The following is a 12,927-nucleotide window of genomic DNA, read 5'->3' on the forward strand; positions in this document are numbered from 1 at the left end:
TCACCTTTAACACCTCTCCACATCCACTTATCCGAGAATCGAACTAAACAATCCGAACATCTTCTCCCAAATCCGCTTGTATTTGTTTAGTGACTAATTAATTATCACATAGGTCTATTAAAAGGTAAAAAAAGCCTAGATATAAAAAGGTTTGGGATATCGGACATCATGTGTGACATAATTGATATAAGGACAAGCATTGTTAGAGATCGTCAATTTGTGTTTTTGTGCCTTGTATAGGCCTATACAAGTTGTACCGGTTTATATAACTCGTACAGACATATACAAGATCGTATAGGCACAATTTCGTTCTTTCTATTTTTAATTTATGTTTGATTAGATAAAACGTGTAAATAGAAAAACACAAAATTTAAGAAATAACATCTAGCATAGTAATAGATTAAAAATACGTAATTTAAAAGTACATCTTTTGATCCATACTAATTGAACAACAAAAAAGTTTCAAAGCGCCTTCTAAAAGTTGTCTTCCAAAGTCCGGTACCCCAAAACACACGTGTTTGTAGGTTCTTCAATAAATATGAAGCAAATTATGTAATTCTATTTATAAATTACGTTTTTCATTTGATAACTACATAGGGTGAGGTGTTTTTCTAAAATTGTGTTTTTATTAAAGTTTTAATAAATTATAAATAGATCTTTATAAGAAAATTCAAAAAACCAATTGTGCCTATACACTTGGTATATGCATATACAAAAGTACAAGACGAATAGAACTATACGAGGTATATTGTCCCTATACAACCCGTATAGACCTATACGATTTTTATAGGCCGCAAAGAACTACAACTACAATTTCTCCGTACATGTCAGGCACACAGACGCCAGCCATGGTGTCTGTATACGTTAGCCATTCGTACATTTGATAAGAAAAAGTGAAAAAAAAATCCATCTTGGTTAACTTGCATCACTTCCAAGGCTTAAATTATAACATTTTAATTACTAAAAACCGCCCAGACTTTGTGTGTTATTTATTTGGAAACAATGTATTCTTCATACTAGTATTGTTCACTTCCATTTTCTATTGTTTAATCACATAAAAACAGTATTTGCCTGTTTACAAATCCATAAAAAAACCAATAATTATCTTCCAAACTTTGTGAAAAACAGTAAATAATTCACAACTAGACCATGGATGGATGCATAGGCACACCATTAAGCACACAAAAAATACCATAAGACAAAAAAGGCAACGAAACCAGCCAAAGCCCGATACTAGCTGACATCATCTTTTAATCATACGAGCTGCACCTCTGTTCCCCTAGCAGGTTCGAATCCAACTTCCATTAATTTTCTACCTTTAACCTCACTGAAGTTCACATGCCCAGCACAAATACGTTGTACCTATGTCCATGAGTTTATCGGTAACGGGCTATCAGTCAGAAAAAAAATGGTCAAACGGGTACATGTGTTTCTTCTATTAGGTAACGGGATATGTCTCTTTGAGTTGAATACATTTACATGCCGCTATAAATAATAAATCAGGAAAAAGAAAATGGTATCTATAACTATCTACCAGAAAGGCTATTGGGATGTTACAGTTCAGCATATAGAGAAAGAAGAATCTAACCAGGCCTTCAGAAATAATCAAAACTAAGCTCACCAGACCAAACAGTGTGTTGCTAGCCACAACACTTGAATAAACTTCCACTTAATCCCAAAAATGCTGGTTAAATGGTCAACATAATGCTTATCTTATATATCTTCTCCAGAATCTGTGTCGATAGATAAATATGGTCGCGGTCTGACTGAACGCTTTTGACGAGGAAATGAGAAAGGACTATTGGATCTTTCCCTACTTACTTTACCAGATCGACCCTCACTCATTCCAAGAAGCAATGAAGCTGCATATGTACAAATTAGGGTTACTAAATGTACAATTTAGTCTGGTTTTATTAAATTAAAATATCACCCGTTACAATATATTCTAACTGAGCAGTTTCATTAACTTCCTACACCCAACAGATCGATTTCACATTTACTTTAAATTGGTGTTTGCTTAATTATGTTCGTTTATATTTTGTTCATATATTTATTTGAATAGTTATGGATCAAATACAAATGACTTTTATCATGAAAAGTGTACACTTAACTAGAATAATTATGCTAAAACTAGAGTAACTATTATTACTCACTTTTGAACTAGAGTAACTATTATTACAATATTTTATTTTTTATAACATAATTACTCTAGTTCAAAAATGTAGTTACACTAGTTATTTGTATTTTAGTAGGTTAATTTTATTTGTACCGGATCCCGCACCTGTTTATATATATGTTTACTTATATTTGTTCATTCAGACACGTTAACCGTTTGGTTATATTATTAGAAAACGAACATGAACACGTTCTTGATGAACAAACACGAACAAGAAACTCCGTTTGATTAATTCAATTGTTTGTTTGGTTAAAGTTAAACGGACTAACACGTGTTCAAATCGTTTACAGGCCTAGTAACCAACAATTTCCTAGCAGCTTAAAAAGAAGAGTTACCAGTATCTGCTAATGTATCCAATCGACCATCCGTTGGTGGTGGTTTCTGTCTCGGATTTAACCAACCGGTGGCAGCGGCAGTGACGTCAGCAGCTTCAGAAGGGGCTCCACTGCTGCTGCCACCTAGGCTGAGTGATATCCAGTCATCATCCCTGAAACCATTTGACACGGCTGGCGGCTGACTAGTGAAGTCAACCTGTTGTGTTGCTTCTGATGGTGGTCTTGAAGGAAGAAATAGTTGCAGTGATGGATCATCACCGCCAAAAGCCAACGAATTATCAATTAACCCATTGTTTGTATTCATCGTCCCGGGGTCTGAAGAACCAGGGAAAGTATCATAGCCGCCAACACCCATTGATGTAGAACCGAGTTGACTGTGATGTAAGTCAACTAATCCATTTGTAGGGTCAGGATCTGAACCAACAAACTGAAAGCCGGGCCCACAAGGGTTCCCAGACTGTAATGACCAAAACGAACCCCCGAAATCAACATCGTTTGTGTTAAAAAGACCAAGTTCAGGATGTGGCACAGGAAGACTAGTAAATGGAGCCCCTTCACCATCTGGATTAAGATTATTGTTAATATTATTATACACTTGTCCAGAAGGAATTAGGTTTTCGTTTTCATCTTCTGAATCACTGAGCACAATAACTTCTGCATCTCCGCCTGCTGAACCAGTAAAGTTTCGGTCAATGTTGAGAGAGAGTGAATCAAGCTCAAGCCCGTTGTTAGGGGTAGGATAGTCAAACCGCCCACCACCATTAACACTAGTATCTTCACCATCTCTACCACTGACGGTGCCACTGCTGCTCATAGGAACAGTGTTATGACCATTCAAGATATCTATGGGCAGCTTACTACAAAACGAAACTGAATGCCGGTTTTCGAGTTTTCTTACTTCTAGAATTCCGTTTTTATTTTTATTTATTCCAAGTTTTAATCCTGAACTATGACCTTCATAACCGCCTTGAAGTTCGACCTGTTTTAGAGCTTCTAACTTGGGTTTAGATTCCACTTCAGCCGGGGAACAAATAGTGCCATCAGGTAAATGCCACTGCCCAAGATCCCCAAGACTCTTTCGGTCATCCTCTGATTTTGCCCGCCATGAACCGTCTGGCTTCACCTCAATTTCAGTCACATCATCCCCACAACTAAGCATCTTAAAAAAATAAAAAGAAAGGTCCAGTCAGCCTATAAGTAAAAGTAAAAAAAGAACGAATAAAATCAAAGTTATATTCACACTTGCTACCTTAGATGTGATACGAGTAAAATACGGATCAATAATGATATTCTCAAGAGAGTAGTTCTTGAGACAAATCGGGCATTGCCACTGCCAACAGAATATTAATATAAAATAAATAAAAATGATCAAAAGGACTGCAGAAAATATCTTAATAATTGATTAAATTAATATTGAATAAATAGCTTGCCTTGCGAGACCGTTGAGTCATTTCCACAAATATCTCAAGATCAAAACAGCCCATGTGAACACACGGTTTGAATCTTCCAGCTATTTTCATTCTTGAACCGCTCATCTGTAGAAACAATATTTTATAAATATATATGAATCTGGAACTAAAATCTACAACTGTTAAGTCATTATTCATTACTTCAGTAAAAACGAAATAACAGTAAATACAGGCAAAATAATGTGTTACTTACAGGGCAGCGTAGACTAACAGTTATATTGTCCGCAACAACCTCCAGATCGCTGTCACTGTCAGCATTGTCTGTGGCGGGCCCACCACCTGCACACCGGCGAACACGTGCAAGGGCGTCTTCAAATCGCTCACCATCAGACTCTTTGGGTATATAGTTGAGAATCTACTAGGGGTAGAATAGACAAAACAACAATAATAATAAGACTTCCATATGAAATTAGCCAGAGCATGGCATCGTTAACAAATCAGCATCCTTATTTGAAAGGGACTCCCACCTGTTGAACTGTGCGTCTTTTCACAATTCGAACACCCACACAAAAAACACGTAAATCACATCCTGTTATAGTTATTTTATTAATTCCGTCGCGAGTGCATGTTGTAATCTGACAAAAAAAATACAAGATAAGAAACTTCATATCACAAAGCATTAGAACATGGTTCATAATCAAACAGTTGATTATAGAAGTAAAACTTACAATAGAACCATCATCACGGCCATTGGCTCCCAGCAATTGAGAACCAGGTCTACTTATTACACGCATAGGCACGCCTGTTAGGTAACATAAGTTTAAACTCTCTCAAAGTCTTTGTTTTATCAAGTGAACAGAATCAAATGAAAATCATACCGTTGATTTGTAGCTCTGCATATTGTGGCCATTGCAACCTAAAAGCAACCTTGTCATTCAGAAGCATACACCAGGCCTACATATATAACAAATAACATTTTGTAGGTGCATCAAGAAATATCATCTGTGTTCATTTACGGTAACTTAAAAGAAAATTAATATTTAAATGACTAACCTGCACATCATACTCTGGTTTCACCAACATATCCCTGTCTGCTCTTGTAAGTTGAAAAGTTTTTTCAATACTTTGCATTGGATTTGTACTGAAAAAAGACGAATGTTGTTTAAATAACAGCATTCTGAGATATACATGTCCAATCACTCAAAAAATTTAAAACAAATATTCGCACTCTTCACCAACATGCTCTTAAAACATTAAAAAGAATAGAGAGTGAGTGTGTGGGACTCACCCATCTGTTGGGACATTTGCAATAACCAACTTTACAGGAACTAGCAGGTGTGACACTGTAACCCAGAACCTGAATGTTTAAAACACATGCTACAGTAAACATTTTTATCAAAAGCACAGTTAAAGAATATAAACAGAGGAAAATTAATACATTGTAAGAAGCTATATTACAAACAATAGGGTGCCAATAATATAATAACTGCAAGTACAATTAAATTTCTTTCTAGGCAGACTAGAATTGGAAATCATGATAACCCTAACAAATGTAGAAACATGAAATAAAAAGATTGATAACTTACGGATCCGCACGAGTAAGCCTACAGAGTTCACAATAGAAATTTGTAGGTGGTACTGGTAAAATACCATCTGTGGGTTTCTCGGGGATGATAACACAAGCAATATGCTGCCAAACATTGCATCTTGGATCTTCACACTGAGGAGGAAAATATTAAGAAATTTAAAACCACCTTAACACCAAACGACATCCTAGTAAAACATAAGTATGCATATAAGATAAGAATAGAGCCGCTGAAACCTTAATTGTTGAATCAGCTTTCAGTGTACTTCCACACAGACAGCGGACCTTTTCCACCTGAAGAGGTACGTCAACTTCATCTTCGTGTTTTGTATTATTATTATTATTACTATCAAATATACCCCGTCCTCTTGCAAACTCAGTTGTCCCAGAATCCTGCAGTTTCCTTGTAACAAGGGAAAACGTTTTGTGTCAAAATGAAATGAACAGGCAGCATAATAAGCACATATCAGCACCAAAATAGACAAGATCATATGACACCACAACTAATTTGCCATACTATATAAGATAGTGTAAACATATGCACACCTGTAAATGTCATCAACTAATTTGGCAACTTCTTCCTTCCCAACAGCATTTCTCTTTGACCAAATTCCTGATACTACTGAACATGAAATACAAACACAAGGTTCTCATTCACAATAAATGATTAGAAAAAGTCAAAAAACAAAACAAAATGTAGTAGTAACTCAGCCTACACCAAAACAAAATGAAATCCAAAAAAAAAAAATAGGAAGAAAGTAACACTCAAGCGCCATAAAAAGTCACCAGTAATACAATATTATGTATGGGTGTATGTATATAAATACATATGGAGAGAGAAAGAGTAAAAAGGTGGAGCGGCATTCACCTCGTTCATCGGAGAGAATAGCTAATATGCGGTCAATGAGATCCTATGAAAATAAAAGCAAGAGAAATTAATAGACGTTAATCTTTGGAAAATAGTACAACAAATTCAAAAGATCACGTTTAAGGGTATGAAAAAAGAGAGAAAAGATGTTGATGTAATATTGATCAATAATATATAACCTTTTTATTTACATGAGCAACAGCCTAGACTAATCAGATGTTGATGATAATTTCACATTATGCAAATCAATATATAACAACCTAACTTACAAAAGGCAAACTTGGTTTATGTTAGAGAAAGTAAACTAAAAAAAAGTGAAACACACAGCAAGTATGTAAACAATCTAGGTATTAATTTTTGTTTTACTGCCAGATACTACTTTTTTCCCCAAAATTCGTAAAAAACTGAACCAGATAGCACAAAATGCAAGAAAAGAGCATCAAGAGTAGCTACAAATGAGTAAAAAAGTTTTTGCTTTACTGCCGGATACTACATTAAACCATGTCTGAACTTTGAAATCAAAGATCCCTTATCAAGCTGAAACAATTTTGCATGCATTTTGCAAAATACTACAGTGGCATACTACAAAGATAAAATCGGTGGACCATAAGACCAAAGCCCCAAAGCCCCATATCAGGAAGCCCATTCAGAACCAAGACTTATGCATATTGAAATGTTAATGCAAGAACAAACAAAAAACAGAGAAAGCCCAATGGAACCTGCTTCTTTCCTTGCTTGGAAAGACTTAGTTGAGTGAGGATGCCCTTCAGCTCTCGTATCCGAAAATGTGCCAATTTTTCCTGCACAACGATTTGATAAACGTAAAACCATTGCAGGCGGAAATAATTAAACTAGTGTAAAAAAAAGTTGAGTCTAAGCATGTGTAATTTTACCAAACAGACACATAAAACATATTGCAATTGGCAGTGTATCTAAAATAAAAAAAGGGACAAAAATATTCACATTAATAAGATGATATAAAAGCTTTTTAAACATAACTCTCGTGTTCTTTAATAAAACTCTCATGAAATCAACAGCATGACTGAATATAATCCATTACAAACATTAGCCTATATATCAAAGATGGAAAACAAAAAAAAAACTTCCAGATGACAAGCAGCCAAAAGCAGTAAGCAGGAACCATGTTAAACAAATCGGTACACCAAAATCATGCAGACTTAACAAGTTACTCTATGATATCCATACAAGCTTGAAGGTTAGAAATGATTAAAAAAAATCTATGAAACGGTCAGTCAGCAGTCAATTTCACAATTCACATCAGTATCTACGACCATAGCAAACCAAACCAAGTAAGATATTCAAACTTCCATTACTAAAACACGTAATAAAGCATCTCAATATTATCCTACACGCCACTAATAAACACAAAAATGAGATAATAAATCCTACAACCTAGTGCCATACTCCACAATTCACCTCAGAAACATAACATACATCCTCAATCTTAATAAACTGAATAGTAATCCACCTCAGAAACATAACATATATCCTCAATCTTGATAAACAGAATAGTGAGTTCCAACTATACATTAAGCAACACAGGCAAACCCTAAATCATCCAATATGCACAAAAACTAGAACGGTACCTTGCAACTCGTTACCAAATCCATTGTTAACAGTAGACATAAACTAGCAACATGACCAAATATAATCAATTTCAAGCATTAGCCTTAATATCCAAGATGGAGCCATGTTAAACAAATCAGTACACACCAAAATCATGCAAACTTAACAAGTTACTCTATGATAAAAGCTTGAAAGTTGGAAATGATAAAACTTCAAATCTATGACAATTTCACTTCCGTAAACAGAATGCAAACTTAGTATCTATTACCATATCAAACCAAACCAACTAACACATTCAAACTTACATTACAAAAACAGGTAATAAAGCATCTAATATTATCCTGCACACACTAATAAACACAAAAATGAGAGAATAAATAAATCACACAATCTAGTCTCATACTCCACAATTCACCTCAGAAACAAAACATATATCCCTAATAAACTTAACAAGTTACTCTATGAGTCCACAAAAGCTTGAAAGTTAGAAATGATAAAACTAAAAATCTTCAGAACAGTCACAGTCAGTAGTCAAATTCACTTCAGTAAACAGACCGCAAATTTACAGCCATTAAATATATAAAAAAAACCTACATTGCGTACCCAAACCCTACATTCACTTCTGTTTAGTTTTGGATTTTCTGTTTTGGTAATTTCTGTATTGGATTGGGTACACCAAACCGGACTCTATGGTACACCGTACTGGTCTGTACCGAAATGAACCTACCCCCCTCCATACCAAAAACGTCCCTACAGTGAATTGCGTACCCAGTTCGCGTTCCCGTAAAAGAGCGAACCACGATATAGGTAACTATGCTGCAAATTTAGCAACCACAACCATAACAAACTAAACCAATTAAGTAACACATTCAAACTTCCATTGCTAATACAGGTAATAAAACATCAATATTATTCATTTATCCTGCACGCATCTAATAAACACAAAAATGAGATAATAAATCATACAATCTAGTGCCATACTCCACAATTCACCTCAGAAACATAGCATATATCCCTAACAAACTTAACAAGTTACTCTATTATGTCCATAAAAGCTTGAAATTTAAAAATGATAAAACTTAAAAATCTATGAAACAGTTCACCTCAGAAACAAATCATATATCCCTACAAACTTAACAAGTTACCATATTATGTCAATAAAAGCTTGAAATTTAGAAATGATAAAGCTTAAAATCTATGAAAGAGTTGCAATTTGTACTCAGTAGTCAATTTTACTTCTGTAAACAGACTACGAACTTATTGTCTACTACCATATAAATCAAACCAATTAAGTAACACGTTCAAACTTCCATTACCAAAACAAGTAATAAAACATCTCAATATTATCCCTGCACGTATCTAATAAAAACAAAAATGAAATAATAAATCCTACAATCTAGTGCCACACTCAGTTTTGTAGAACTCACTAGGCGCTAGTCGGGCAGTGGAGTAAAAACTAGCGACTAATCGGATTGGAATTCATATGTAATTTTTCAAATATACCTACATATACCAAATTTTATATATAAATTTTCAAGTTTGACCAAAGAGCAATTAATGGGCGACTAGTCGGTAGGGTACCAACTAGTGATTAATCGACGCCTAGGCGCTATTTCATCATGATGTCCATAAAAACATGAAAGTTAAAAAATTTACCAAACAGTTGCAGTCAGTAGTCAATTTCACTTCCGTAAACAGACTACAAACTTAGCATCCACTACCATATCAAACCAAACCAATTAAATAAGGCATTCAAACACCTATTGCTAAATCAGGTATAATCCAGCATCTCAATATTATCATGCACGCCGCATCTAACACAAAATTGAGATAACAAATCATACAATCTAATGCCATACGCCACAACACGCTTAAAAGTTAAAAATAATACTATTAAAAAACTACGAAACAGTCGCAGTCAGTAGTCAATTTCACCAAACAAACTGCAAGCCTAGCATCCACTACCATATCAAACCGAATCAATTAAGTAACGTATTCAAACTTCCATTACTAAAACAAGTAATAACACATCTCAACATTATCCTGCACACATCTAATAAAAACAAAAATGAGATATAAATCATACAACCTAGTGCCATACTCAGTGTTGTAGAACACACTAGGCGCTAGTCGGTGGTGGAGTTGGAACTAGTCTATACTATATATAATACACCAAACAAGGGCAAATTAAGACACCCATTTTTAAGTAATTTACAACACTTAAAGCATGAGATACATGTATTAGTAAGGGTAAACATGTCTTTTAAACACAATCCATTCAACTTACAAGTTTGGTCCCTCATTTTTAATCATATTATGTTTTTAATTTAACTTGTAAACTAACTTCTCACCCATGATTTTTAAACGACTATAGTCTTTTCATACGTTAATATTTTTATAAACAAGTTGCACCATAAAAACGAGCATTTTATTTTCTTTAATTTGGATATGATATTGTTGTAATTTTTTTTTCATTTTAAATAAATTAATATGTTACGTAGTGGTGTTCAGTGTCGGTTTTGATGGTTTTTAAGTTAAACTTGTGAGTCCAACCGTTAATATTGATTTTTTGTCGTCCAAAACCAAACTCAACCATTGAAAGTTGAAACCAAATCGTTACTAACGGCCTGGTTCCAGTTTGGTTTCACATTTTAAACTTTAATAATAAATTTAGTTTAAAATAATTAATAATTTAAATGTACCATCAATTTTAACTAAAAACCAACATAATATGATACTTGAGATGATCATAAATAAAAAATGATAATTTTAGCCACATAAATGGTAAATATTAATGGAAGATCTAGGACATGAAATAATAACAACAAAGATTACAAAAGTAATCACATTGCAATTAGGTTAATTTACAGTCTTTTTTGGTTTCATATGGCCGGTTGCCGATATAAACCACGAACCAACCGTTCACTACGTTTTGAAACTTTTGAAACCGACCAACAAACCGAAAGTAAAAAAGAAAAAGAAAAAAAGAAGTCAAACCAAAACCAATGACCGATTTAAACGATTTCAAGGTTTTAACCGAACCATAAACACTTATATTTGTACATGATTAATAGGTTCAAACCCCCGCTGCATCGCGCGGGCACCCGTCTAGTTTTTCAAATATACCTACATATACCAAATTTTATATATAAATTTTCAAGTTTGACCAAAGAGCAATTAATGGGCGACTAGTCGGTAGGGTACCAACTAGTGATTAATCGACGCCTAGGCGCTATTTCATCATGATGTCCATAAAAACATGAAAGTTAAAAAATTTACCAAACAGTTGCAGTCAGTAGTCAATTTCACTTCCGTAAACAGACTACAAACTTAGCATCCACTACCATATCAAACCAAACCAATTAAATAAGGCATTCAAACACCTGTTGCTAAATCAGGTATAATCCAGCATCTCAATATTATCATGCACGCCGCATCTAACACAAAATTGAGATAACAAATCATACAATCTAGTGCCATACGCCACAACTTGCCTCAGAAACATAACATATATCCCTAATAAACTTAACTAGTTACTCTATGATGTCCATAAACGCTTAAAAGTTAAAAATAATACTATTAAAAATCTACGAAACAGTCGCAGTCAGTAGTCAATTTCACCAAACAAACTGCAAGCCTAGCATCCACTACCATATCAAACCGAATCAATTAAGTAACGTATTCAAACTTCCATTACTAAAACAAGTAATAACACATCTCAACATTATCCTGCACACATCTAATAAAAACAAAAATGAGATAATAAATCATACAACCTAGTGCCATACTCAGTGTTGTAGAACACACTAGGCGCTAGTCGGTGGTGGAGTTGGAACTAGCAATTAATCAAGATACTCAGATTAGAATTTATAAGTAATTTTTCAAATATACATATATATTTTCAACTTTAACCAAATAGCGATTAATCGGCGACTAGTCGGCTGGGTACTGACTAGCAATTAATCGAATCCTAGGCGCGATTTTTACAATCTAGTGCCATACTCAACAATTCACCTCAGAGACATAACATATATCCCTAGCAACCCTAAGAAGCTACTCAATAATGTTCATAAAAGCTTGAAAGTTATAAATGATCAAAACTTAAAATCTATGAAACAGTCACAGTAACAGTCAGTAGTCAATTTCACTTCTGTAAATAGACTGTAAACTTTACTAACACATTCAAACTCCTATTACTAAAAGAAGTAATAAAGCAAAGCATCTCAATATCATCATGTACACATCTAACAAACACAAAAATGAAATAATAAATAAATCATACAGTATTACAATTCACCTCAGAAACATAACATATATCCTCAATCATAATAAATCAAACACTCAACTCCAATTTTACATTCAATAACATAACAAAACCCTAACTCATCCAAAACACACAAAATAATAACAATACCTTGCAACTCGTTACCAAATCCATCGTCATACATAAATCAGCTTCCGACTCAATTATTCAACCTGCAAACAAGCTGAAACGAATTCAATACATGAAACCTGTAATCAAATCGGATTGAATTGAATTGCTTACACGAACATGAAATTAAGCGGAATTTGATCGGCGAAATCGGAGGTTTTTGGTTGAGTATGTTACGCCGCCGACGTATCTTTAATTCTCTCTCATCGATTATTATTATTATATATTATTATTATTATTAATTTCTTTTCTATATTTGACTGAAGCAATAATAATAATAATAATAATAATAATAATAATAATAATCAGCATTCAATTACGAAATAACCGGACGTGAAAGGGGTTTGTGATTTGGTTTAATGTGGATCCATAAGTCCGGGCTGGGATTGTATGCTGTTACGTACACTTTACGAGCATGGGTCATGGTCTCATGGAGACATGGACCCATGGGCCAGGGTTCGTTTATTTTTTAGAACTAAAAGAGTTAAGAAACATTGTATGAATACTACTACATGTTGTAGTTTTGGTCTTAATA

The 12,927-nt window shown here is 34.1% G+C and overlaps 1 protein-coding gene across 8 annotated transcripts; it reads right to left on the bottom strand.

The window, feature by feature from the left end:
- Positions 1-1,409: 1,409 nt before the first annotated feature.
- On the bottom strand, positions 1,410-12,672 carry LOC143623111 (E3 SUMO-protein ligase SIZ1-like). 8 transcript variants are annotated; one of them, XR_013151836.1, is made up of 18 exons: positions 12,513-12,672; positions 12,375-12,436; positions 7,093-7,173; positions 6,374-6,416; positions 6,052-6,127; positions 5,743-5,908; positions 5,507-5,640; positions 5,209-5,277; positions 4,974-5,061; positions 4,799-4,874; positions 4,649-4,722; positions 4,448-4,555; positions 4,174-4,335; positions 3,942-4,046; positions 3,761-3,841; positions 2,512-3,670; positions 1,622-1,862; positions 1,410-1,485 (listed from the first exon to the last, which is right to left on the bottom strand). XR_013151836.1 is itself a non-coding variant. In XM_077094091.1 (17 exons), exons 2-17 carry the CDS (start codon positions 12,402-12,404, stop codon positions 1,714-1,716), a joined length of 2,598 nt encoding a protein of 865 aa, XP_076950206.1. In that variant the 5' UTR covers positions 12,405-12,436; positions 12,513-12,672; the 3' UTR covers positions 1,410-1,713. The 8 variants fall into 8 exon arrangements, 6 of the variants coding, with proteins under 6 accessions (XP_076950206.1, XP_076950203.1, XP_076950204.1 ...); XR_013151835.1 differs by having other exon boundaries at positions 1,589-1,862; XM_077094091.1 differs by having other exon boundaries at positions 1,410-1,862; positions 6,052-6,124.
- Positions 12,673-12,927: the final 255 nt, after the last annotated feature.

This window comes from Bidens hawaiensis, unplaced genomic scaffold (assembly GCF_021521415.1).
Source record: "Bidens hawaiensis isolate Kalapana, Puna unplaced genomic scaffold, B.hawaiensis_p1.1 tig00003290_1, whole genome shotgun sequence".
NCBI lineage: Eukaryota > Viridiplantae > Streptophyta > Magnoliopsida > Asterales > Asteraceae > Bidens > Bidens hawaiensis.